At 40.2% G+C, this 26,549-nt stretch overlaps 1 protein-coding gene and 1 pseudogene across 2 annotated transcripts in view; both read right to left on the reverse strand.

The window, feature by feature from the left end:
* The window catches only part of Pde7b (phosphodiesterase 7B), a 334,788-nt gene that overhangs the window by 215,571 nt on the left and 92,668 nt on the right, over nt 1-26,549 (reverse strand). The window contains exons 2-3 of one of the 2 annotated variants that reach the window (XM_085842676.1): nt 19,705-19,765; nt 7,937-7,975 (exon numbers count right to left, since the gene is read on the reverse strand). In XM_085842676.1, the coding sequence (XP_085698802.1) occupies nt 7,937-7,975; nt 19,705-19,765 (100 nt within the window). The remainder of the gene's footprint in view (nt 1-7,936; nt 7,976-19,704; nt 19,766-26,549) is intronic. The other variant, XM_021174159.3, reaches the window with a different exon arrangement.
* Nucleotides 14,105-14,191, reverse strand: LOC115032269 (U2 spliceosomal RNA; annotated as a pseudogene).

Raw genomic sequence — 26,549 nt, forward strand, 5'->3', positions numbered from 1 at the left:
AGCCTCATAACAGTGTTAAGATTTTGTGAGTTTTTTTGTTTTTTGTTTTTTTTTTTTTTGGCATGGGAGTGGGGGGGTATTTGTTTTTCTTTTAGGGAAACTAGATAAACCAAATCATTCAAGGTGATATAAAACTAAGAATTATTAAATATTAAGGAGGGAAATTCTGCTTAGTCACCATAAGACATTCAATAGGAAGCAAACTGCAGGGCTATTTGCTGCCTGCAACTTTGTTTCTTTCTTATACCTATTTGCAGAGAGGATGTTGCATCTGTCCCAGGTTACAGACTGCAGAGCTAACTCCTTCAGGGGACAATCTCAGGAGTTTCAAAACTGATGTTATTGTCCTTGCAGTTTATTCAATTACCTTTCACTGAAGGCAAGCTAAAGGAAAGACTAGTTCACACCGCCATCAGGTCTTCTGGGTACAGCACGACCTGTTCTCTATATGTCGGATATTGGCCTAGAACCTATCAGACAGACGGGAGATATGTCATGGTACTTAAGGCCAGAGGACACTAATTGTACTTAATAATGGCCCTGAAGCACAAAGCAGCAACACTGGCAATTTTATTACTACTTCTTGTCAAAACTGCCCCATTTCATGGTTAGCTGTTGCTAGTCTCTGAGAATGCCTCCTGTATGAGTTAAGTTTGCCATGGCATGCATAGCCAAGAGCACAGTGTGTATATAAGGTCTGCATTACCTTAACCTTCGGGCATCTATTAAGACATCTTGACTGTATCCTTCACAGACAAGATGGACCATTGGCCATCCCACCTCCTAAACGGTATAGTCTAGTTTGATTGCCTTGATTGCTTCATGCCTACCCACCCTGTCCATCTCCTGTTGGAATCTGAAGGTAAGGCTTCATCCTTGCTACACATCCTGGCTTGTATTGCTGTTGGGCACATCAAACCTTGTCAGGATGTAGCCACTCAGCTACAAAGTCTATGCTCTGGAGAAACTGGACATAGAATAACATAGACCCCCCCCAAAGAAAAATGAAAAAGGAAAAATCCCCTCTATTTATTCTTAATTTGTAATTATACAAAATAAATCTGCATGTATTACTGCCACTCACAATGATAATCAAACGGAGTTAGACACAGTACTCTGAAAAGCATTGGATTCATTTCCAATGCTCTGGTTTACTTCAGAAATGGACATGCAAAAACCCTTGTACTTAAAAAGAGTTTTTACTTGCTGGAAGGGGCCACGGCACATTGTACTTTCCTGTAGGTAAACAATGAATAGGATGATAGAGTCTGAACAAAGGCTTGCTTGTGTCTTTTGTTCAGAGTGAAGTTCTGCACAAGGGTCCTGTCCCTGAGCAACCTTTCTGGGCTCTTCTGAACCCAGCAGACCTCAGCTGCTCGCGGCTCTTGGCTCTCAGATTTTCCCCACTTCTTTGACTTATCCCTATTATGTTTTTCTGTTTTTAAAGTTACCAGCAGGACTTCACTGTTGCTTCTTTCGTTATAATTATAATATATTCCAAAGGCACGGAAGCTGTAGACTGAAGAACAAATCAGTTTAATCAAAGGGTGAAGATTTTCCACCACTCAGAATTGTCCATGCATTCATATGTACAACCACAGGCACCCGGGAAATTCTGCTGTAGTGATACGCTTTTGTTTTGTTTTTATATCAGCAGGGTCTCTGTGATAGAGCTTAGGACAAGTAAACCCCTTAAATATTTTCCTCTGAATACTGACAGCAGACAAGCAACCGCACACAGGTCAACAACCACACACAGGTCAACAACCACACACACAACAACCAAAGAGACAGGGTTTCTCTGTGTATCCCTGGATATCCTGGAACTCAGTCTGTAGACCAGGCTGGCCTCGAACTCAGAAATCCGCCTGCCTCTGCCTCCCAAGTGCTGAGATTAAAGGCGTGCGTCACCACTGCCTGGCCTAAAACAGAGATCTTGAACTTGCAAATGTGCATTTGGTTTTAGTTTGACAGCCTAGTCAAAGTGTCAGCTCTTCCTGGTGTCTCTTAAATGTCTTGATAACACCTTAAAGGGGAGCCTGAGTCAAGTACGAGCTCTCTCTCTCTCTGTATGTGTGTGTGTGTGTGGGGGTACACTCATGTGTATGCATGTAACATGTATTATATTGTATATCACATCTTTGAGAACCTGAGAAACTCCTCCAGGTCCACAGTGAGTGACACTGTATTTGTGGGTCCCTACCTGACCTCAGTGTCAGCAACCACTACTGGCCTTCATGTTGTTTTGAGACTGTTTGGAGATATATATCTATATATATCTATATATCTATGTCTATATCTATATATATGACCAGGTGCCAGTGAGCAGCACTTTGAATTATATCACAAGGCACGGGTGAGATCATATGTTTTGTGTGATGGAACAGTTAAGTCAGAAATGAATAACAACAACTCAGCCTCATTTTGAAAACGTGGCTATCCCTAGCCACATTTGCAGACCCAACCCCACACTACTGTATACGATTCCTCAAGAGAATTGATAGAGATACAGGTTTTATCAGAGATTTGATATCTGTCAAATACTTTTAGTGATGCAAGCAGACAATGTGAATTTATCTTTGTACCTTTAGAGATCAGAGAAATAACAGAAAAGCTCTCATTAGAAAATAATATTTCCTCATTGAACATTTGAAAATTGTGAAGTGGTTGAAGCAATGATACACAAAGATAGCAACCCTGCCTGATTTCACTTCCTGGGAAGCCAAAGACATTCCTTGAAATTATTTTGCATTGGAAAAAAAATCATAATTTTCTCCTTTATTTCACTGTCCATATTGGCTAGGAGTAGCCATCTTGTCCCCGCCAGTCCATGTGAATACCAAGAGAAACTGATAAGCAGCCCGAGAGTATACACTTCACTCCCCCATTCCCTAGGCTCGTATATGTAAAGGTCTCAACAACACGAACTGGCATAGTAAGGTACTAGACAGCCTAATTTTCATTCTAAAGTCTTTAAAATAGTCTTTGGTTTTTCTTAGTGAAATAATGGGGAGAAAGACAGGTTTCTCTGAAGACACCATTCCACCCCCACACAATGTCCCTTGTTACCAGTCCCTCATGAGAGTTGGCATATTTATTGCAGCTGATGAACCTACATTGGCATATTAACATTACTGGAGGTTATGGTCTGCATCAGGATTCACTCTTGGTGTCTGATGTGTCTGTAGGTCTTCTGGAATTAGACAAGTGTGGAATGACATATATCCATGATTATAGCAACCTGCAGGATATTTTCTCTGCCCTAAAACATCTTCCATTGCTATGTCTATTCCCAGTTTTTACTATAATTTTCATATTATGATTTCAAATTTGTAAAAAATTTAATTATGTAGTTTGTAGTAAATAAAAACAGAAATGTATTAGCTTAGCAGAAAAGAAATTTTCCTTAGGACCCAAGGTTTTGTTTATAGTTCCACCCGAGTGAGTGAACACTTACTATGACCAGTTATGGGACACGTATTTCTAAGCATTCAACAAAAAGAAATGATTGATTTGATTTGGGCAATAAACTCCACCAACTCTTTCATGTTCATTGATTATAAGCAAATAAAACATACCTGCTCTATTAGTTCCAACATCAACGGGACGATTTGTTTACATAGATGATAAGCACAGTCCTCATTAGAGGCCATTTACATAAAATGTTCATACTGATTTGAATGACGAATTATACATTCTAACTTTTACTCCAGGATAATTGCCAACTGTTGAATTATTTATGGAGCTTTCTACACAGCTAGTGGGGTGGGGGTGGTGCAGACTGGCAGAGCCTCTTTAGGAAATGCTTGCAGAGTTCAGTTAAAACAGAACATATATGCTCTCTGTGAGTCAGCAGATGTAGTTCTGAGTACATATTCCAGAAAGTAGGTAATCTGTACACACACACACACACACACACACACACACACACACGCACACATATGGGCTGGAGAAATGGCTTGCCACCTAAGTATGAGAACCTGAATTCAAACTCCCAGAACTTTTATAAAAGTTGGGCACAGTAGCATTTGTCTGAGACCTGAGCTGGAAAGTGCAGACAGAAGAACTGCTGGGGGCTCACAGACCAGCTAGCTTGGCATTCACAGCGACCAGGGAGAGTTTCTCTCACACAAGGTGAAAGATGAGGCTCCATACCCAAGTCTTAACTCTGACAACCACATGTGTGCCTACACTCTCATAGATATCAGATATACACATCACACATACATTCGGGCACATGGAAGTATTTTAAAATGTTTAAAAACCTTTGTAGTAGTATTTTTTGTAGCAGTCCAAAACTATAGCTAAATATTTGTCAAGAGTAAAATTAATGAAGAAGTAGACATAAACATATACATGCATGCATGCACATACTGAGAGAAACATTTTATAGCAGTGAGAGCAGTGACCTTTTCCTATAAAGGAATGCATAGTAAAATTACTTAGAATGAAAATATATATATATATATATCAGCCAACAGTAAGTGTAAGGATATATTCTTAAGTTCTGCTTGTATAAATTGCAAATTAAAAGTAGTGACAAAGTTAAGGGTGTCAGAGCAGAGACTTTAGGAGAAAATGTCTAGAAGGAAGTATTAAAAAATCAACCTGTGCAGTTTCTTAAAGGTGAGCTAACTTTGTAAGACTTGGTTTGTTTATATCTTTACAAAAATTACCCAGTTTTTTCAGAATTAAGCCACATTTAAATTAAAAGGAAATATTATAAATGAAAATAAATCACTGAAAAATAATATTGGGACAATCAAAAGTTTCAATATATATCTAAACTGTAACATCAGCTGTTGAATGGCATGGAGTTATTAATAAATATAAACTTGAAAAGACCTCTCTCCTTCTCCCCCCACCTCCTTTCTTTTACTCTTCAAACAAGATTTCACTATGCAGCCTTGGCTGGCCTAGAACTTGCTCCATGTAGAACAGTTTGGCCTAGAACTCACAGAGATCTACGAACCTCTAACTTCGCCTCTAGAGTGCTGGTATTTAAAGGTATGCATCACACCGTACCTGACTTAAATTTTCTCTCATAAAGAATATAACATTTGGGACAAATATTCTGAGGAGCTTTTGAAGTGGAAAGCAGAATTAACACATACAGTCTCATTTTATGGTTTTTTTTTTTTCTCTCCCAAATCGGAGATTTCTCCATTTTTCAACAGTTCAACCACTACAGGGAAAAAGCAATGTATTATAACGGGCTAGAGACTTACAGTGTTCTACAGTCACAAGCCTGAGATCTGTTCCCTGAGCTTCTAGATGCCTGGGGGATGAATAAGCTGAGCAAAGTTGTCATCTATTTGGGGCAGATTGGGATATAAGGAAAACACATAGCAGCTGTAAGTTCTGACATCTTGCATACATTTCTGTGGTGGCTGTTTCTAACACCTAGTATGTGTTTTATGAAGACCTAGAGAAAGGAGCGTGAAGGTTCCAAACATAAGGAAATGATAAGAGAGAGAAAGGAGGCTGGAGAGATGACTCAGTTGTTAGAGGGCCCAGGTTATTTAGCACTTTATGTAACTCCAGCTCTAGGGGATACAGCAACCTCTTCTGGCCTCTGTGGGCTTGTGTGCACACAGGGTGCACACAAACTCAGGCAGGCAAACACACACATAAGTATTAGCTAAATAAACCTTAAAAAATGAGGGAAAGGCTAATGACCTGATCTAACAATGAGCACACAGTGGATGCAAGTGTTGAACTAACTCTGTTATCATGTACAATCAATAGGCTAATAAAAAAATGAAACGCTCTTTAAATATTCTGAGATTTGCTTAAGCCTCTGCAATGATCAGTTCCAAATATCTGTGAAATCATCCAAAATATAATCATACTCGATCATGTCCTGTCACCCGAGTCATCTTGGCTTTCCGTGAGTCACCTATCTTGTAAACAAGACACAGAAAAGAAGGCTTTTCTAGATATAAAAAGGGAAACAGATGGAATAGGTACCTTTCACAGACCACCTGGTTGAATTAATGCTTAACAATTCCATTTAATAAATAACAGAGGAGTTGAGGACTAAGATGCAATTTTCCCCTAAGAAACACAGAAACTGTATGTCTGAATTTAATACTTACTTCAAAAGGATAGAATACCTTTTTTCTAAGTATTTGATTTTTTTTTAAATAGAAGGTAAGATTGCACAATGTGAGTTTTGACACTGCAATATGATTTGTAGAAAGCAATAAGACATGGCACCTCTTTTCCTGCATTTAGTAGACATGTTCCAAAACCTGATAGATTGGCAGCATGTCATGGAACAATAGAGACATTGTTCTTCATCAGCCTCTTGGAATTCTACACTCTATCCTGGTCTAGTGTTCTGACTACAGCTATCACGGTTTAGGGATGTCCAGGTACACAAGTTTTTTTCTTGCTACACATACATGCTTGCAACACTCTAGACAGTAGCCTAGGAGACATACAGTCTAGGAGGCTGTACCATTTAGTTTGGGCATGGAGTAAGATATACCTCTAGTTTGTGTAATTACATTTCCCAATGTTGGAATAATGAAGGAATCACCTAATTATGTATTTCTGAGACCATGCTCCCATTGACAAACAACACACAGTTGTATTTCAGAGTCGAGTGTCTCTTTTAGAATTAAGTAGCCACTTTTCCCTTGGGTCACACAGAACTAGAGCTCCTGGAATCCAGAATCAGAGTAAAGACAAAATAATAATTTGTTAGATTTGATAACACTGAGTATTTTGTTAGATTACAAGTCACAAACACTTTAAAGATGTTGTCCAAAAATCAAATGTATCAAACCCATAAGTAGTCGTTCACCTTAAAGTTGGCCCCGACAAGAAAATCAATGCGTTATCATCATTGTGAGATTTTCCTTCATGACCTTTTTGTGAGAAGCAATTAGTAATTTTTGTAGTGTTCATGCTAGACTCACAAATGTTGAAAACGTGGATTAATGCGTCAGTTGTGAAAGTTTGGGGCTTGTAAAAACTTCTTTGCGAATGCATTCATTAGTTACCTCTTTGTTAAATTAACAACTTACGTTTTAGAATTATGAATCTGACAAAGAAATGTTTAGGTATCTTTTATAAGAAATATGACATTTTCAGAAACATTTATATAATGTCCTGACATTTAAATAAGACAAAGGCATCAATTAGTATAACAGGGACAAGTAAGCTTTTTTTTTTTTTTTTTTAGTAATAGGGATAATTTCATTTCTTTCTGAAAATGCCTATCCATCATCAATGTTTGTAATCTCAACCTTTGTAAAAAGTTGTATATTTATAGCAATGAAGCAGTTGGTTAGATATAGACAGCATGAGACCTCATAAGGTGTCCTGTGAACATTTGTCCACTTAATTGATAAAAACTTGCAGTGAAGTACATTTATAAAAAAGCCCTCCCTTAAGCATTGTTTAGGGGGCAAGACTGAAAAGGATACTGAAAAGCGTCTGTGGGATAGTATAAAATAGAGCTGCATGTGTGCGAAGCTTACAGGAAGAATCTTCCTGCGAGCATAACATACGCGGGAGGGAAGTACACAGAGGCTGGCGAGGAGGAAGGGCAGCTGGACCCAACAGCCTCTTTCCATTAAGGAAGGAGCATTCATTCTGCAAGGGCAAGAGGCTGCGCACCACCTGGGTGGAGCTCGTAGAGAGGTTTCTCCTCATAGGCCAAGACGGGCCACCAAAGCCCGAGGCACATTGAATGGTGGGAGAAGTTTATGAGTTTATAATCTCAGGGATTTCTTGTGTCTTCACGGGGTTACCGTGGGCTTCTTTGGAGTTGTAGGACAATGGTAAGTGCGTGGGTCAGAACAATAGATAAGAATGGGACTCCACGGGTCTGTGCAGGCGCAGTAGAGAACGGAGGGCAAACGCAGTCTTTTTGTTATGAAGGGGAGGTTGTGAGTTAGAATCTAGGCATCTCCATGCAGGTTACCTTGGCCGGCCATTGGAAGAGGAGGAGGAGACGAGGCAGCTAAGGGGAAAAGAGAAGGGGAGGTCTTCATGAGCAGAGAATATTAACTTCTCTGAGATGTGTGCGTGGGAAGCGCTTCAAGTTTGGATCTACCCGTTTTCATTATAAGGAAACGAACTTGATATATTAGTTCACAGTTGCTAACTTCAACCAGGTTCTTAGAACTGTCTCTCTGTGTGTGGCAACTGATAGAATGGAAATAATATTTTTCAATGCTTTAACTTTTTTTTTGTTTGTTTGTTTTTGTTTTACAATGTACATGGTTAAAGCTGTAAGAACATAGAGATAGAATATGTATGCTTACATATTTGGATATATGGTTGCATTTTATATGTATATAAGTATATATGTAACACATTTTTATATCCCATTAGGTCTCTTGCACTTTTTATAATATTAATTTCAAGTAAACAGGTTTGTTTTTGCCCTCTCTGCTCCTCCTCTCCCTGCTCCCCAAGAGTGTCAGGCTGGAAGTTACTGGGTAGAGGCGTCTCAGCTTCTCCCTGCCCTCACCCAGGAGGACGTGTCTCCATAGAATGTCTCCTTGTCCACTTAGCTCTGGCTACCTTTGCTTACGGGCTTGCTGGTTGCTGTCACTGATACCCACAAGTCCCTCAGGCCTGGGTCCCAGTTGATCTCTGCAAGGCATCTGGATCGTCTTCTTCCTGTGGAAGCCTCTCCTCTTGGCTAAGATGGCTACCGTACCCTTCTCCTGCCTCTCTGTCCTCTGGTTCTGAGTTTCCTATCCATTTGTGGACCTCTAGACTTCACTTAAGCCTGCTCAATCTTTATGGGCATGTTTCCTATGTCTCCACGTTTATACCATGGCAACCCTTACCCTGCCCTGAATGGTACCCATTACCTTGACCCACATAGAGTTCTTTCCTTCCAACTCCAGGATCCCTCCATACCTGAGTTTTCTGGGTACCTCAAATTAATCACATCTAGGTGATTAATTTGACTCATGTCCTCCAGGTGCTGTCCAGGGCAGGAGGCAGACATCACCATTGTCTACTTAGTAGCATCTCCTACATTCAGTCCTTTGTAAAGTCTATCATGGTCCTTCAAAGACTCCCTGTATCTTGTATCTTTTGTCTTCAGTGATAATTGTCTCAGTTCAGGTAAGAATCAACATCCCTCACCTGATCCCTGCTATCATTTCCTGAGCTGGTATCTTCTTAGTTGAAGACTCCTCCTGGACACACAAGGCCCTGAGGAGATGAGCTGTTTGAAGTTCGTCTGTCCCTTTGTTGATCCGTTGCTTACTCATCCTTAAATAGATTTTTGGGCTCCTGTCCTACAGTCCTTTATAATTTGTTCTGTCTCCCTCATACTCAATTACCTATTGTCTCTTATTTTATTCTGCAGGCACAGTGATCTTACAGAGTTGATGTACCTTTTGTGTTGTTGCTGAGAACTATCAACACCTTTCCCAAGGCATTTGTTCCCACCTCAGCTCCCCCAGGCTGCCCCGGCTTTTCTTTTGCTCCTTACGGACTATTGCCTTAATACTCTTTAGTGCCCAGGCCTTTCCAGACATGGTCCACCCTTTCCCATGAGACAGAAGTCCACTTTTATTACGGTTTAACAGGCTAGATGCCAGTGTTTGTGTTGCTGTCCATGACTCTCTCAAAGGGTGAGCTTCATCGTCTTTGCATGCCTGTGTTGGCAGACAGTATACACCTATAAATGTTTGCTAATTGCACTGCTTTCAACTGCAGCTTTGTATGATAGGGGAGTAGACTCACTAAAATATACCTTTTCTCCCTCAGGGAGAAAAACGTAGCTGACACAAAACCAAGACTTCTATCATCTCAACTCCAGCTCATGTAGATTGGTCTTTTCTCGAGTTGTCATATTGAAGATCTTGTTAGAGCCCTGGCTCCCAGCTGCATTGAAAGCATGATATTGCACTGCTTTGGCATGCAAGCAGCAACATCCCATGGAAAGAGTCAGAGAAGCTGGGAGACTCATTTCCTCACACAAAGCGATACTGGCTTTCAAGTACGAGTTCTGAAGAAGCAATGGGCTTGTGAAAGAAGATTTTAAGCTCAAGCCCCAGGGTGAGTGATTCTTCTGCATATTTTTATAAACATAGAGAAGATGAACTAGTGGGCCTCATCGTTCCCCAACACAGTGTTCCACCGTGCTCAGGAACAGCCCGCTCGGCATCAGGATCCTGCCTTGCTCACCATTGTGTCAGCTCTCATCGTGCCAGTTGAGAGTCAGGCATACTCTCTCGTAACAGGGCCCAATTGCCTACGTGGAGAGACTTACCTATTTCAAACCAAGACATATAGAATATCGTGTTTGGGAATGGCTCTTTTGTTCCCAGAGGATCTGGCCTGGGTATTGGCCATGTTTGATCCTAGCAGCACAGGTTTTTGTTTTGTTTTTGTTTGTTTGTTTGTTTGTTTATGCTGTAACAACCTGGCTCTGGCACATTTGAATGACGCTAGCAGGTGACTGCACAGTTCCCATAAATGGCTAACATGTATCCACTCAGCACATGATAGCTTCCTATTAGGAAATGGGCAATGAGATCTTTCAGGTGCTGTATGCTCAGCAGGGAATAAAAACTGAGTTCCTGTTTCTGTAATGTTTATGTTCTGTGTATAATGTGCTGCGGGACAGCATAGAGTTTGCAGATGAGTATATAGCACACCATCGGGTGCAAGTGGCATGCTAAGACAAAACAGGGTCCAAGGGAGAGGTGGGAACTGCCCTCTGCTGCTCTGGCTTAGAAATGTCCAGGCTCCATTTTGTATCCTGTTGCAGTTAGAAGACCAATGGAATAGAATTGAAGACCCAGAAATGAACCCACACACCTACGGACACTTGATCTTCGACAAGGGAGCTAAAAACATCCAGTGGAAGAAAGACAGCATTTTCAACAAATGGTGCTGGCACAACTGGTTGTTAACATGTAGAAGAATGCGAATCGATCCATTCCTATCTCCTTGTACTAAGGTCAAGTCTAAGTGGATCAAGGAACTACACATAAAACCAGAGACACTGAAACTTATAGAGGAGAAAGTGGGGAAAAGCCTTGAAGATATGGGCACAGGGGAAAAATTCCTGAATAGAACAGTAATGGCTTGTGCTGTAAGATCGAGAATTGACAAGTGGGACCTCATGAAACTACAAAGCTTCTGCAAGGCTAAAGACACCATCAATAAGACAAAAAAACCACCAACAGATTGGGAAAGGATCTTCACCTACCCTAAATCAGATAAGGGACTAATATCCAATATATATAAAGAACTCAAGAAGGTGGACTCCAGAAAGTCAAATAACCCCATTAAAAATGGGGCTCAGAACTGAACAAAGAATTCTCACCTGAGGAATACCGAATGGCAGAGAAACACCTGAAAAAATGTTCAACATCCTTAATCATCAGGGAAATGCAAATCAAAACAACCCTGAGATTCCACCTCACACCAGTCAGAATGGCTAAGATCAAAAATTCAGGTGACAGCAGATGCTGGCGAGGATGTGGAGAAAGAGGAACACTCCTCCATTGTTGGTGGGATTGCAAGCTTGTACAACCACTCTGGAAATCAGTCTGGCGGTTCCTCAGAAAATTGGACATAGTACTACCGGAGGATCCAGCAATACCTCTCCTGGGCATATATCCAGAAGATGTCCCAACCGGTAAAAAGGACACATGCTCCACTATGTTCATAGCAGCCCTATTTATAATAGCCAGAAGCTGGAAAGAACCCAGATGTCCCTCAACAGAGGAATGGATACAGAAATTATGGTACATTTACACAATGGAGTACTACTCAGCTATTAAAAAGAATGAATTTATGAAATTCCTAACCAAATGGATGGACCTGGAGGGCATCATCTTGAGTGAAATAACACAATCACAAAAGAACTCACACAATATGTATTCACTGATAAGTGGATATTAGCCCAAAACTTAGGATACCCAAGATATAAGATACAATTTGCTAAACGCATGAAACTCAAGAAGAATGAAGACCAAAGTGTGGACACTGTGCACCTTCTTAGAATTGGGAACAAAACACCCAGGGAAGGAGTTACAGAGACAAAGTTCGTAGCTGTGATGAAAGGATGGACCATTTAGAGACTGCCGTATCCAGGGATCCATCCCATAAGCAGCTTCTAAACGCTGACACCATTGCATACACTAGCAAGATTTTGCTGAAAGGACCCAAATATAGCTGTCTCTTGTGAGACGATGCCGGGGCCTAGCAAACACAGGAGTGGATGTTCACAGTCAGCTATTGGATGTATCACAGGGCTCCCAATGGAGAAGCTAGAGAAAGTACCCAAGGAGCTAAAGGGATCTACAACCCTATTGTTGGAACAACATGATGTACTAACCAGAACCCCAGAGCTCTTGTCTCTAGCTGCATATGTATCGAAAGATGGCCTAGTCGGCCATCAATGGAAAGAGAGGCCCATTGGACTTGCAAACTTTATATGCCCCAATATAGGGGAATGCCAGGGCCAAAAGAATGGGAATGGGTGGGTAGGGAAGTGGGGGGCGCTATGGGGGACTTTTGGGATAGCATTGGAAATGTAATTGAGGAAAATATGTAATAAAAATATTAAAAATCAAAAAAAAAAAAAAAGAATTCTCACCTGAGGAATACCGAATGGCAGAGAAGCACCTGAAAAAATGTTCAACATCCTTAATCATCAGGGAAATGCAAATCAAAACAACCCTGAGATTCCACCTCACACCAGTCAGAATGGCTAAGATCAAAAATTCAGGTGACAGCAGATGCTGGCGAGGATGTGGAGAAAGAGGAACACTCCTCCATTGTTGGTGGGATTGCAAGCTTGTACAACCACTCTGGAAATCAGTCTGGCGGTTCCTCAGAAAATTGGACATAGTACTACCGGAGGATCCAGCAATACCTCTCCTGGGCATATATCCAGAAGATGTCCCAACCGGTAAAAAGGACACATGCTCCACTATGTTCATAGCAGCCCTATTTATAATAGCCAGAAGCTGGAAAGAACCCAGATGTCCCTCAACAGAGGAATGGATACAGAAATTATGGTACATTTACACAATGGAGTACTACTCAGCTATTAAAAAGAATGAATTTATGAAATTCCTAGCCAAATGGATGGACCTGGAGGGCAGCATCTTGAGTGAAGTAACACAATCACAAAAGAACTCACACAATATGTATTCACTGATAAGTGGATATTAGCCCAAAACTTAGGATACCCAAGATATGAGATACAATTTGCTAAACGCATGAAACTCAAGAAGAATGAAGACCAAAGTGTGGACACTGTGCCCCTTCTTAGAATTGGGAACAAAACACCCAGGGAAGGAGTTACAGAGACAAAGTTCGTAGCTGTGATGAAAGGATGGACCATTTAGAGACTGCCGTATCCAGGGATCCATCCCATAAGCAGCTTCTAAACGCTGACACCATTGCATACACTAGCAAGATTTTGCTGAAAGGACCCAAATATAGCTGTCTCTTGTGAGACGATGCCGGGGCCTAGCAAACACAGGAGTGGATGTTCACAGTCAGCTATTGGATGTATCACAGGGCTCCCAATGGAGAAGCTAGAGAAAGTACCCAAGGAGCTAAAGGGATCTACAACCCTATTGTTGGAACAACATGATGTACTAACCAGAACCCCGGAGCTCTTGTCTCTAGCTGCATATGTATCGAAAGATGGTCTAGTCGGCCATCAATGGAAAGAGAGGCCCATTGGACTTGCAAACTTTATATGCCCCAATATAGGGGAATGCCAGGGCCAAAAGAATGGGAATGGGTGGGTAGGGAAGTGGGGGGCGCTATGGGGGACTTTTGGGATAACATTGGAAATGTAATTGAGGAAAATATGTAATAAAAATATTAAAAATTAAAAAAAAAAGAAAAAAAAAGAAAATGTTGTCTTGAGGCGTCATTACTTAAACAAGCATTTGGAAAGAGAAAATGGAGGCACATGAGTGATATGGGTGATATACTGTAAATGTGTAAGTTACAAGTCAACCCAGTGGGGCATTCTAATCCTGATAAGTCAAAATCCAACCCCTGAACTTTCCCCTTTAAGTGTAGACCTGAATTTTAATGTCAGGTAAACATAAAATAGTTCTTACAACAGCCTTTCTTTAGTAACCAATAAAGATGATTTATAAATATTTCTGATTATTATTTCTATTATTACTTATTTCTACACTTGATCTTAGCCAAAAGGCCGAGAAGCGATTATTACTTATTTCTAAAGAGCAAACATGCACATGGAAATGTCTACTTGCTTGGACAACTTGAGGTGGTTTAATATTCAAAATATGCCAGAGCTCTTCATTATTCATTAAAGAAGATTCCATCAGAAATGGCTTGCAACTGTGGCTCACTTTGCTTATCTCAGAAACCAGAGGCAGGACGATCACTGAGAATCTGAGGCTAGCCTGGGCTACATAAGTCCCAGGGCAGTCAGAGCTACATCATAAGATGCTGTATTAAAAAAAATAAGAAACCAGGTCTGCAGACATTGCTCAGAAGGTACAAGTACTGGTTGTCTTGCAAAGGACATGGGTGTGGTTCCCAGCACCCATATGGCAGCTCACAATCATGAATAACTTCGATTCTCACACATCTGATGCACTCTCCTGGCCTCTGTAGGCACTGCACACATGCAGTGCACAGAACACACATAAAAATAAAAAGGCTTCATTTTATAAGTAACTGGCCTACAGCTTTGCTTAATGCTATGTAGGAGAAATAAATTTACAGAGTATTTCATGATCCTTTATAGCTCCATGGAAACTGCCCTTGAACTGCACAAGTACAAAAGGCCAAAGCTGTCGGTCATCTAAGACCTCTGTTGCTCTTAGAGAGGATGTCAGTGGTCTGTTATGGTTTCGTTCCTTCACACTGTAACCCTTTACCCTGCTGGTATCCTAAACACGTCCTTCCCATAATTTCCTTGTATCAAGGCTTTTGAGTGAGGCCTTTTACATCACCCTGGTCCTGTCACTGGTTGGCACCCATAGCTAAACCCATGTCCCTCGCATTTCAACTCTACAGACTCTCTTCATTAAAGTGTCAACACTTTTTTGCTTAAAAAAAAAAACAAAAAACACTTGTTCCTGTTACATTTGAGAATCACATTTGGGTTTCAAGAGTTGAATCTCATTGGATTGGAGGCCTTTTGAAAGGAAGAGACTGTTCCCATTGGTCTCTGGTCATCAATGTTCCATGCAGCACCGTGCACATGGGAAATGCCTAAAGAAATCTAGTTCATGAGATTATATGAAAGCTTTGCTCTGTCTTGAAGGCACTACACAGTTTCAAATAACACACCAATCTTTAAAAAGTTATCTTCATGTCTGTATAATGTTTCAATTTTCGATTCTCTTCCTAAGCACCATCAATCGATAATTGATTTTATCATCAATTTTAAAACGTCACTGTTCATTGTTTATCAACTTATTGCTAGATCACTGATATTTAGGGTTCACCCTATAATAGGCATTGCCTCATAAAATATCTCCTTCCATCGTGGAATAAAACCCTACATCTAGAAGGGAGAGGTGTTTCTATTTCTGCCTTGTAAGAAGAAGACTGGGGAGACGAAGCAGCTTGTATGAAGAGAGAGTGCACAGTCGGCATTTCAGAGCGGAGACTGGAACACAGACCGTCTGTGCTTGTGCTGAGTGTTAATGCAATATTGACTTCAGTGGATCCTATTACTCTGAAAATTACCAATCCAGCTCAATGTTTATATTGCAAATTTCAAACGTCTAATGCAAACATCCCATGTAAGCCAGACAGGTAATCAAGTTCTTCCAGAATATTCAAATGGTCACACCACTTAAGAGTATAAATGAAATCAAGTATGAAACAGCAGCAAAGTCACAAACTATTACAAATTAGAGAAAAAAAAAAACCCTCGATTAAAACAGGGAGAACGAGCCACAATATCATAAATTACAAATTAAGGATTTTTATTTTTATAGAGTCTTACTCTAAAAGTAAGAGAAATTGGGATAGAAAAATGAACCACATGCAATGTTTGCTTGTTTTTTTAAATTTCTTCTTATAAGAAAGTTTATAAGTTTACAGAGTATGGCTAACATATGAACTAAGAACTGAATCAACAACAATCATTCTTTAAGTATTCTCTATTCTTTTTGATTAACAGTTTATCTTCTGATATAATTATATAAGTTCTAAGGCTAATTGGAATTGAAGAGAGATCCATACATAAGAATCCAAGTATAGATATGGGGTTTGCAGTGGAGGAAGCTTGGGAGTCACTGACCTCCGCATGAAGCAGAGAACGGAGGGGTTTGCTACAGTTCTCTTGCTGACTTGGGGCCACTGTGAACAATTTTAAGGACTAAGCATCTATTACCCAGCACGGTCAGCTTTGCAGCACACGGTTTACCTTCTTGCCTTACCCGAACTGTTCTACTGGAACCAGAAATGAGTCTCTGCCAAACCCATACAGGCCAGAAATTAGTTCCCATTTCAAACTGGATTGGATGTAGTGCTTTGGAGTCACTCAAGGTGGCGGTGACATTTATGTGTCATTTAAGGTAATGAGCCATCAGCATGCTTTTCTGAGACAGTGGCTTGTTCCATAGAAGTCACAAAGTAGATAATTCAACATACAAAAATTGCCGTCACCCTATAATGGTTTGAGTATTCATTGGTGAAGAAGACAGACCTGAAAACCTGTCCCTCGCTAATGAACCTCTTACATATTCCTTATCAAGCCTGTTTAAACTAGACCTCAGCCAGAATCTATGCAGGGACACTCACAATTGAGTGGGAGGGGGCAGGAAGAGAGGAGACACTGAGGAAGAGAAGGACCAGGGGCTTGAGAATGTAAAATGTCTTAGGATGGCTCCCATCACACATATCAATACTGGGATGGCATAAAATTCCAAGGTAAAGTTTTGGAAATATGGGCTGTATATATTTTGCTTTCTTAGTTGGAAATTATGATTAACTTGAAGTAGTGCTATAAAAAAACATCACCTGAAAAAATTATGAAACTTAACAGTCCCTTAAAATATCAGACACCTTTCCCTTTGCAGTCAGAGACAGAATGTTTTCTCAAGAAGTGTTCCAGAAAGTGGTAAATATACCTCCACAAGCTCCTCTTAAAGGAAGAAATAACCCACTAATGCCTCACACAAGGCAAGAAGACACCTTCTGTGCAGTGTCATAGGCAGTTCTTCTTAACAAAGTACAAACGTGATCTCAGCTTTAGTGACATATGATAATAATGTGAATTTCTCTTGTTTAAGGAAATAAACCCTTCAGACTTTTTTTCCCATCGTCTCATACAGTGGAGTTCATGTGAGGCTGCAGGCTAATGGTGGATTGATCCATTTATATTGATACCAGGACAGCTTTATTTTGGTTTTCTTTTATCTGTGATTGCAAAGGACTTTATCAACATTTGAAGCAAGACTTGCATCAATTCCCTTAAAGGACAAATAGGAAAAAAGTCTAAATCCTCTTTAGTGCAAGGTCCTTAAGGGCATAGTTACACAACATTGTGCATTCTGGGTTGTAAATCGATAGTATTTACAGGTAACACGTAGTATGTTCTTCCTATGTATTCTCAATCAAGTAACATGTACGTGTCCTTCTGTGTTCTCAGTCAAAACATTCATTCTCATTTTTCCTTTGTACTGTTTAATTCTGTATAATCAGAACAAGGTAATGGAATCTACTAGGCTAATGACTGTCACACTGATCTTGCCAAAGACATCTGTAATTTGAAAGAGCAGACATCTCTCAGTTGACTTACAATAAATGACCTAGTTATGTAAGATGCTCAGGGTAGATTTTACTTGTTACTCAAGGTGCTCAATTAACTGTACTAGTTATGACAGTAGTTAGAAAACCACAAATGATTTATATTAATAGATTCTAAATCAATGAGTATATGTTTGATCATCACAAATGCCTATGGCAGCCACATAAAACACAATATCTCACAAGAAGAGGTGGGAAGGTGATTGGTCTTCACTTGAGTGAGGCCCTTTATTATCTTTCTCTTGACTAAGTAATTAGTTAACCATTTATAAGAGAAGCAGAACACAGGAAAATTCATTCAAAATCGAAGGTGTCCATGTCTTTGACAGCATCATATGTTAAACACTTATTCAAGTTACTGGATCAGATGGGCATAAGCAATGTAAACTTTCATGGTACTAAATTGATAAGTAGTCTATAGGCCTTTGCTTCCATTTCCTTATTCGTGAAAGGACTGAAACAATAGTTCAGCTGTAATTTTGTTTGTGTGGAAATTGAGTGAACTAAAGGATGAACAGATCAAACGTGGTCATTAGACACTTTCTCAAATCCAATGTTGGGACATACAGCTGGAGAAATATTTTTCTGCTTCTCTATCTATCTATCATCTATCTATCTATCTATCTATCTATCTATCTATCTATCTATCTATCTATCTATCTATCCATCAATGGTCTATCATCTATCTCTACCCATCCATATGTTATCTCTCTTTTACCATAATTTATAACTATTAACTTGAGATATTAGTGCTATTGAGGCATTTATAACTAAAATTATTATGCAGAGGGATGCTATAACCATTGCTCGCATGCTTCTAGTAAAATGTCCTGTTCCCTGTGGACTTATAAGCTTCCATCTTAAACATATGAGAGCATCAACATAGAAGCCCTCTATTGAATAACATCACAGAAAATAAGGAAGATTAAAAGGCTAGACAAATGTGGTATCTGTTTCATGTTTGTTTTTTGAGTCATGAGTGGCCTTTGCTTATTTATTTGGTTATTATCATGAGTTACGGCTGACTGAGATATTCTAATTCTCTGTTTTCCTTGCTGTGTCTGCTTTGAGGTCATCTTAAAGGCAATCTGCCTAGAGGAGTAAAAGGAAACGAATGATGCTAACACCAGTAGCTTAAGGCTGGAATGGACGTTATGCAAATAAAATTGGTGGGCTTATGTAGTTGCCCTTGCTGCTGTAAATTTGACATTACAATTAGTGTAAGACTCATGGGCATACTTTAGTGGCTCACAGATTCCTTAAGAGTCTATAGGTCAGTCTTTGCCTTACTGTAGTAGTTTGGACCATTTCTGACTTAGCGATTAATGTCACTTTCACTTACGGTATTAGTTTTTAATCTATAGTGAGTGAAACACTACTGACTGTATTGCTTAACAGGATAGTGTATATTATTGAGTCTGCAAAAGGATTAATGTTATATTCTCTCACGAGATACAATGATTATTGACTATATTATTGAAGATGCATTATAGGTAGTTGTGTTTACTTCAGGTTAGTTCAAATACTCCACTCCTCCCAGCCCTTGTAAATGAGGGTGTTTTATGGGTTTGGCTATTGTAATGCCTAATAGTTTTATTATCTATCTTATAATCTCAGGCTTACAGATGACAATGGGATTCTTCTTGCATTTAGATCACAATTTTTTTTTTTTATAAAAAAACAAAGCACTCAATTGCATTCTATACTGATGTCCCAAGAGCCACTGAGATTTAAAAGAATGGGCCCAAACTTATAATTACTACAATAAAATCATTTCTTATCATGTAGTGGTCCACAAAAATGATAGAGTGGTTTATAAGCTCAGAAGCGTCCTGACAAGCCTCTTTATAATGGAACAAGAGGCAGTCAGTGAGACACCAAGGCGACAGCGACTCCACAGGACACCGACATTCATAATACATGTGAATCAAGAAGTCCTCTTACCTAGCATGCAAACACATTTGACACTCTGTTCAGGGCTCTCAAACAAGACTTCGCCACACCTCTGCAACAGAAAGACAGCTCTAGTTACTTCAAGATTGCGAGTGAGGATTCTCAAGCCAATATAATATGCCCATGCAACTACCATCACCGTGATATTGTTCTATTCTTGTTTTCTTTAGTTACCTGGGCCTAGGGACTTCTGTCATAAAGAGAGATTTTCCTGGAGAAAAGCCTTTGAGAGGTCAGTCTAGGATTGGCTGTTCCAGGATGCTGCATGTCCCTGCCAACAGCGGCTCTGTGCTCCCATGAGAAGCCATGGCTTGGGTTGAACCTCATTTTTGACAGTTTCCATCTCAGTGAAACATTCAGTTACCAGGCCCAAAAGCCTGAGGCCAGTTACTCTCAGAGATAGTCCTTATTTAGCATTGATAATATTCTAAGTGACTCACTCTACACACAGATATAGATATTATCAAAGCTGAGTGGCCAATGCTGAACTCAAATCAGGGAAGGGATAAATAAGGAAATGAAACGCAGTGTAGAGCTTGTCTGAGCTCATAGATTCCGGGAATACCAACTTTCTTGTTCTAATTTGAACTTCAAGATGTTTGTGCAAGGCAAAACTTAACAATTCAAGCTGTTATTTAACAACAGGCCACTGCTGCATAATGAGTGGGATTGACCAGCAAGATTAGTATTTGTGTTTATAAATGAACTACCAAAACCATTACAAACATAAGCAATATGGTAGAAAATGGGTCAAAGTAATTCACAACAGGGAAATCCGAATGATCAATAAACCCAGAAAATATACTGAACTATATCAATATTTGGGAATGAATAAATTATATCAAGATAAAGTGAACTATTCCAATAATTGTGGATATATTGTACTAAGATAAAAGACTTTTAAAAACTCACTGATTTGACAAAATTTAGAAATCTGGAAATAATAAATATTTTCGGAAATCTGGAGTAATGTGAAGCTTTTTTTTTTTCATCCCTTTAGGGCTAGGGTATAAAATATTCACTGCAGAATTGGTAAATGTTTGTAAGATCTAGCAAAGTCAAAAAGCCATACATTGTGACAGAGAAGATGACTTTGTAGGATTTTAACTGGAATTATTTTCACATACAACTTCAGTGAAATATCATCTATGAGTTGAATTCTATAATTAAAGATGAAATAGGACTTTATAAACTCTAAAAGCATATATAACATGCAAAGGACTTATATAAAATACATACTATTTACATTATGAAATGCCAAACATACATAATTTTCCAATTATACAAAATGTATATTTATGTAATAAATGTATTAATAATAAATTATGTAATAAATGTATAAAAATGTAATACTAGAATTGGGGAGACAGTTTGATGGAGGACAGCAGTTGTACTGAAAAAATGAATATATAAGCTTGAACCCCTAGAATCCATGTGAAGAAACACACAGTAGAAAACATCTACAATCTTCTCACTTTTACTGTGGGGTGGGACACAAAGACATAGGATTCCTGAAGCCTGAGAGCCAGGTAGCCAGGCACGTAGTGAAACACAGCCAGACCCTACCTCAAAATGTGGTGGAAAGTTAGGGTCAACATCTGAAGTTGTCCACATACATGATTCATAAACACACACACACACACACACACACACACACACACACACACACAGAGAGAGAGAGAGAGAGAGAGAGAGAGAGAGAGAGAGTAAAGTATAATATCATGCTAAAAAGAACTCCATATACTATGAGGATGAAAACACCCAAAATAGCATCCATTTCTTATGAATACATTAATTTACTGAGAAAGAAAAACATGAACCGAATTACAAATGAGGCATCAAACATGGGATATGGAGAGGAGATTGCAGAGATAGGATTCAGGAAGGCATACGAGGTTTCCAACTTGTTCTGTAAGTATCTGTGTCTTCGATTATCCTTTAAACTCACACATAAAACATAACAAGAATGAATTGGCAACATCCAATGCTTTGAATATCAAAGCATTCTGTCTGATATAGGTCTGTATCAGTGTGTCCTTGGGGTCGTGGAGGCCATTATTGATAACTTGTTCATATCATTTACTAAATTATTTCCTTTTCATGTATTTTTAAATAAACCTCACTATTTAGCTCTGGGCCCTGCCTGGTCTGGAACTCTTTGTTATAGTTCAGGCTGGCCCTCAACTTACAAGAGATCCATCTGCCTCCACATCCTGGGTTCTGGGGTTAAGAGGAAGAAAGACCAGGTCTAGCTAGTTCCCTTACTCCGACAAAGACTGGCAGTCTAATAGTGTAATCTGATTTTCTTTCTTTCAAAGTTCATAGCTTGGTTAACTCCATTATTCCATGAAGGAAAAAGAAATCAACATTCCTCACAGCTAACTGTGAAATTTTCAGGGGGAGAGTTCTTGAGCCTAGGCATCAGTTTCTAGGTTGACCCTATGTGTAGGAGATGGCCATTGGATCCAAGTACTGGGAAGGAAGCAAGCTCTGGTGGAAATCAGAGGTAGAACAGTAGGGCAGGGAGGCTGGGGACCCTGGAAGGCTACAGGAAGGCTTTGGGCTGTAAAGGTAAGAGGGTGCTAGATTCTAGACAGAGGTCAGATCACGAGTGTCTGCTGACCCAGATGGCTCTGTATCAGGCCATTTAATCTTGTCTTGCTTCATCTCCTTGGATGTAGCATGGGGACGTTGATATGTGCCACCAAGGTAGGCCAGGGAGCAAATGTGTGGATTAATGACCCGTGCAGTCTGACCATGCTAGTTATTCCTGTTTTGTTTGTATTTTGACAGAGGTTAAGCCCTTTAGAATAGCCAGGTTCTATTTTCTGCATCACCTGCCTTTTAAAGTGGTATGTTTACAACCCCAACGAGTTAATCATTATTTCTAGATGAAAGGTCAGAGATTTCTAAAATGTTTCCAGCTTCTTAGCAGAATAATGCTCTATCAATGTCTTCTCTGGGTTAATGCTAAAGCCTGTATGCACACTGCCAGGGGATAGGTGCTCGTCTTTCAGTGCAGGGCCTTCCTGTGCATTGTGATCAGAAGGTTGCATGACTTCCCATGTCTATGATATGTTAAGGGAAGTTTGAGGTGTGTCTCTCAACAGGTATGTGTGCTTGGGCTGTCAGGATGCAGCTGGGAGGAGCGTCTGAGACAGTCCCTAACAGTCCTGGACTGTCTGGGTTCACTGACCAGACAAGCTCATTAGCAAGCAGCAAGGGGAGATGTTGTGGTCCTTTTCATGAGGATGTGATCTTCTGCTTCCCTGTCTTTATTTCTGTGACAATCTGGATGGTGGCTGAGGCACCTTTAATAGTTCCTGAGTTGGCTCATTCACAGGACTTGCCTCAAACCACATTCTCTCTAGTACCTTTTCTCATTAATGCCTATTTGTGTTTACCAGGTCTTCACTGCCAGGCTCCTGCTCACTGTGCAGCTCAGGGCCATGACCTAGTTTAGAAGATTAATTAGGTTAAGCCACTGTGTCCCCACTCCATACTGAACCAGACTCAGGCAAAGGCCCTGTGTCTTGCTGGGTTGTGAGGTCTGCAACCCCCCTCCTTTGATGATGTGGTCATGTTTGTTGGGATGCCTCATTTGGGCAACTTGATTCTGAATAACTTCTGGTTTTGATCATCAGAATTCTACTTCTTAGATAGTCCATCTTAGTTTCATTTTTCTGTGTCGGAAATAGCCAGATCATTTTGTTCCAGCCCAACAATTCCAGTGAAAACTCACCATAAATACCAAGGTATCACCACTGCAGTACCAATTCAAGTTTCTGGAACCATGCTAGCAACCAAGAGATCCTCCTAGCACAAGCTCATTCTTTTTGAGGCACATAGACCAAATATGGTTCAAGAGATTTTATGAGTGAGTCCATTATCTGCACAGGCCATAAAGAATCAACCAACTCCATTGTTATGTCCCTGACAGGCTTATTTGTAGCTTCTGTGTCTTGATGTGCCAGAGGTGAGAGGTTAACTAAAAATTTATGACTTTGCTAACATTCATTGAGTTTGAGAGCTAAAAATTGTTCTAAGTGTTGTCTAGCTACCATTTCATACTCTCATTATAGTCCTGTAACAGTAGAGAACTAAGGAGAGACAGGAGTACTCACTGGAGAATTCTCTCTCCAATGAGTGGGAATCTTTTTTTTTTTCAAGGCAGGGTTTCTCTGTGTAGCCTTGGCTGTCCTGTAACTCACTCTGTAGACCAGGTTGGCCTTGAACTCAGAAATCTACCTGCCTCTGCCTCCCAAGTGCTGGGATTAAACTGCTCACTGGGAATCTGTTGTTGACAACCGATGCACAACCAAGATTTATGGATTGCCAGGTACTTGGTTATTCCTTGTTGCACTGGCTGTGTAGACTTCCAGGTACTTGGTTATTCCTTGTTGCACTGGCTGTGTAGACTTCCAGGTACTTGGTTATTCCTTGTTGCACTGGCTGTGGAGATTGCCAGGTACTTGGTTATTCCTTGTTGCACTGGCTGTGTAGACTTCCAGGTACTTGGTTATTCCTTGTTGCACTGGCTGTGGGGATTGCCAGGTACTTGCTACTTTGTTGTTCCTCCTTGCACCTGCTACCTGGACTATGTCTGGAGGCATTCTCTTCACTTGCCCATTAGCTTCTGGCTTTTGTGCCAAAGAGCTCTCAGGTTTTTGATCACACGGATCCATTGCTACCTCATCTCATCTACTTTATCATCTGGGGTCAAACTTGCTCTCCTCTCTGTAAAATAGGGTGATGTTACCTATATCACAGATCGTTTCAGATTTAGCTTTAATTCATAGCAAGCAAGGAAGAGCTATTAAAACATTATAGGGACTGCAATATAGATTTAAGGATAAACAGTAAACTTATTCATTAACTTCTTGTGTTAATTCCTATAGTGTTTTTAAACATAAAGAAATACTTGGTATTTTAAGTCAGTATTTTGTAAGCTGTTTTTCAGTTAGTGTTAGTTAAGAGTTTTGTGTATTAAGTTTAGTGTTTGTAGTGGCTATTCCTGGTTGTCAACTTGACTCTATTTGGAATGAACTACAATCCAGAATTGGAAGGCTCACCAGTGACCCTTATCTGGAGGCTTGGAGATAGAAGTTTCTGATCTGGAACTTGGTATTGAGATCTTGAGGCATCGTGGTTATGGATTCCAGAAGATTAAATCTTCAAGTTCAGGGTCATCTGGGATTAAGGGTGTGGTGGAACACACCGTTAATTTGGGCTACACCTTCTGCTGGAGACAATATAAGGACACTGGAGAAAGGGAGTCTCGCTCTTGCTCCCTAGCCTGCTTGCCGTGTGGGACTGAGTAACTGTTAGATCCTTGGACTTCCATTCACAGCTACTACTGAACCATTGTTGGGAATTGGACTGCAGACTGTAAGTCATCAATAAATTCCTTTACTATATAGAGAACGTTCTATGACTCTAGAGAACGCTAACTAATACAGTGTTTGGCCTTTGTTCAGTGAAGTTTTAAAATATTGCATCTGTTATTCCCAATAGCCACAATATGACATGAATATCAATGGTTGAATGCACAAGGCAGTGAAACATTTCACAAAATAGAGTATTCTTTAGCCAGAGAAGGGAGGAAGGTAATTTTACCATTTGCTACAATGAGGATGGATAAGAGGGTATTGTACTAAGTTAAATAAGGTGAGGAGAGAACAATAAATATCACATGATCTCACCTATGTGTGCAATCTGAGAAAGTTGAATTCACAGGAGCAGAGAGCAGGACAGGGGCCACTGAGAGCCAGAGGGAGGAAAGGCTTCAATGGCTACAAGGTTTCTTCTAGACAGGGAGAATCCACTCAAGAGACCTGTGTATACCACACAATGACAATCATCACAATACATTGTACAGTTGAAAAATTGCTGAGAGTATATATTTTGTGTTCACACCAAAAAATGGTATGTGAGATAATGTGTCTGCATTCAGTCATTTCACAACTGTACATGTTTCAAGTCATTTTTATACCTTGAATATGTATCAAGTTTATTTTTACAACTAAAAAGTAATAATAAAAAAATCTTAAATTTAAAGCTGGCATCAATTTAAAGATAAAACTTTTAATTTCTACTAGCTAAAACTGTATACTCTGGTAAAGTATACAATAAAATATATTTCTCTTAAATAAATTGCATTTTATCATATTTCTTTCTCATTTTCTCATAGTTGTGAACATTGACATTAGGGGTAATTTTAGGGTCCTAGTGCGCAGGTGCCGAGACCTGACTTGGCAGAGACTATCTTCCCAGGCCTCGTGTTTGGTTCAGCACGGCCGAGATGAGGAGCCCCACAAAAGCTGAGCCTGAGTCTCCCGCAGAAGCACCTCAAGGTGACCACCATAGCCTGTTGGAGCACAGCCTGGAGTTCTTGGATTTCTAGGACATCTCAAAGCTGGAGCAGGAAGCGTGGCTCCAAGCCACGGAGAAGTTGTTTGGATGGCCCCAAAGCACCTAATCACTGGGCTTGGGGTGGGCCGAGAAGCTGCTAGGCCCTGCTACAGTCTGGCGCTGGCACAGCTGTTGCAATCTTTTGAAGACATTCCGTTGTGTGACATCCTGAGTTAGATACAAGAAAAATACAGTCTACAAGCAGTGCGCAAGGCACTGATAAGACCCACTCTCTTTGCAAACCTGTTTGGAGTGCTAGCCCGCTTTCAGTCAGGCCGCCTAGCGAAGGACAAAGGGGGCCCCGATCAAGTCCATGAGATTGCAGAAGGTCCTGTCCCATCACCTCAGCCACTTACAGGGGCAGCCAATAAAGGCTCTGGTGGACATCCTCTGCGAGGTCTCAGAGTCCATGTTCCCAGAGATCC

Source organism: Mus caroli, unplaced genomic scaffold, assembly GCF_978045245.1.
Source record: "Mus caroli unplaced genomic scaffold, Mus_caroli_1 scaffold_9, whole genome shotgun sequence".
Lineage (NCBI taxonomy): Eukaryota > Metazoa > Chordata > Mammalia > Rodentia > Muridae > Mus > Mus caroli.